General features: G+C 39.0%; 1 protein-coding gene across 1 annotated transcript in view; it reads right to left on the reverse strand.

Annotated features, from left to right (window-relative positions):
* RCOR1 (REST corepressor 1) overlaps positions 1–2,105 on the reverse strand; it is a 157,235-nt gene that overhangs the window by 49,685 nt on the left and 105,445 nt on the right. The window contains exon 6 of the mRNA XM_011951580.1: positions 446–529. Coding sequence (XP_011806970.1) covers positions 446–529 — 84 coding nt within the window. The remainder of the gene's footprint in view (positions 1–445; positions 530–2,105) is intronic.

Genomic DNA, 2,105 nt, shown 5'->3' on the forward strand with positions numbered 1-2,105 from the left:
GGTGGCTCACGCCTGTAATCCCAGCACTTTGGGAGGCCGAGGCAGGTGGATCACCACCTGAAGTCAGGAGCTTCAGACCAGCCTGGCCAACATGGCAAAACCCCATCTCTACTAAAAATACAAAAATTAGCTGGGTGTGGTGACGGGCACCTGTAATCCCAGCTATTCAGGAGGCTGGGGCTGGAGAATCACTTGAACCCAGGAGGCAGAGTGCAGTGAGCCCAGATCGTGCCGCTGCACTCCAGCTTGGGCAACAGAGCAAGACTCCATCTCAAAAAATAATAATAAATTTTAAAAAAAGAAATAAACACTTTAAAACTCTTCAAATTATTTATCTTAAAATATAGCAGAAATAGAATACATACAGAAACTTTTAGCTTCAAAGGTACCTTTAAAATCTTACATTAAACAAGAAAGGTAGGGAAAAAAGTGCTCTAAGACTTACACTTTGCTTCTGACAGATTTTGATTGGGTGACCAGACCAACATGCCAAGATTGTCCCGTTCTTGACTGCGTCTTGCCAGTTTGGCTTGAGAGAAAGAAAAAAGAAAATTATCATTAAAATTTAACATATATAATAAGAAATAAGTAACAATACCTTTTAATGTATTGTTAAATACACCCACCTTTTACCTGTATCTGGCCCAATGGGACCACACACTTAACATCAGAGTGAGGATGGAGATGGGGGAGGCGACAGAGTCTGCTGAAACATTTCTACTTGCAAGTCCTTTCCTACTTTTACTGATTTTACAGTATGCTGCTCTGCTTTTAGACATGAGACATCCAAAAAGAAATCCACACATGCCAAGGTGCTCAAAGGTTCTTTTAAAATGTTAATTCCTCATGTGTGCTTGCAGCACCCTTACCCTTCTCTGCCTGAGTAACCTTTTAGTGACTTGGCAATAGAAATTCCAAAATTCTTTTAACAGCATTATTAAAGAATAACCATTTAAAAAGTTTAACCTGAAAGTAAACTTCTAAAATGCATACTAATTCTTAAAAATCTGTGATGCAAAATAGTAGGCCAAAAGGTTTAGAAGTGCCAAGGGTGGAGCTCACATGTATTAGTGAATTAACTGCAAGCGACTGTCATCTATTACAATACATATACCTAAAACATTATCTTCAAAAGGCAAAGACTCAAGAAACAGGAGGTTCAGTGACCATACCTTCACAATGCTTAGGCCCAAACTTATTCATTCTAAAGGTTAATTTTGGCCACTTTTTTTCCTTTAAATAAACTCCTCTGAAAATATGATGAAAGTTATGGAACCTAAACTCTAAGGGGAAAAATGCAAGTAAATATAACATACAACCTACTATAAACAAAAATCTAGGAAACCCAAGTCTGGTTAACGAATTTCTTCTTTTATGATACCGCCAGATCTTCCATCTTTAATTTTGTCTACCAATGTGTTCTAGGTTTTATAAAGAGGAAATTTTACATTTTTAGTAAAATCTGAGAGGCAGTTACTTTAAAGAACCATAACAGAATAGTGAAAAGGACCCAAAGTGTGAACAGTATGAATTAGGTAAAATTGAAAGTTGAATTTATGTTGCAGATGGGAAGAGAATGTAGATGAGAAAGAAATATGACAAAAAAGATGTAGTGGCCGCCTTTGAGTTTACCCTTTTTTTGAGACAGAGTCTTACTCACCCAGGCTCGGCTCACTGCAACCTCCTTGCCTCACTGCAAACTGAACCTTGAATGGGTTCAAGTCATTCTCCTGCCTCAGCCTCTCGAGTAGCTGGGACTATAGGCGTGCACCACCACACTCAGCTAATTTTTTATTTTTAGTAGAGATGGGGGTTTCACCATATTGGCCAGGCTGCTCTCGAACTCCTGACCTCATGATCTGCCCACCTGGGCCTCCCAAAGTGCTGGGGTTACAGGTGTGAGTCACCGTGCCCAGCACAAGTATACCTTTTTAATAGATATATACATAGTTCTGACTTTCAGAACAATGCTAACGCTACACATAATCTAAAACGAAAGTCATCAAAGGCATGTGTGGGGAGGGACCCCCAATGGAATACAAAGACAAATGAGTCCTGCCATATTTCCAATAAAAGTCTAAAGTACAACAAAAATAAAGGTATCC

The sequence above is a fragment of the Colobus angolensis genome, unplaced genomic scaffold (assembly GCF_000951035.1).
Source record: "Colobus angolensis palliatus isolate OR3802 unplaced genomic scaffold, Cang.pa_1.0 Scaffold32, whole genome shotgun sequence".
Lineage (NCBI taxonomy): Eukaryota > Metazoa > Chordata > Mammalia > Primates > Cercopithecidae > Colobus > Colobus angolensis.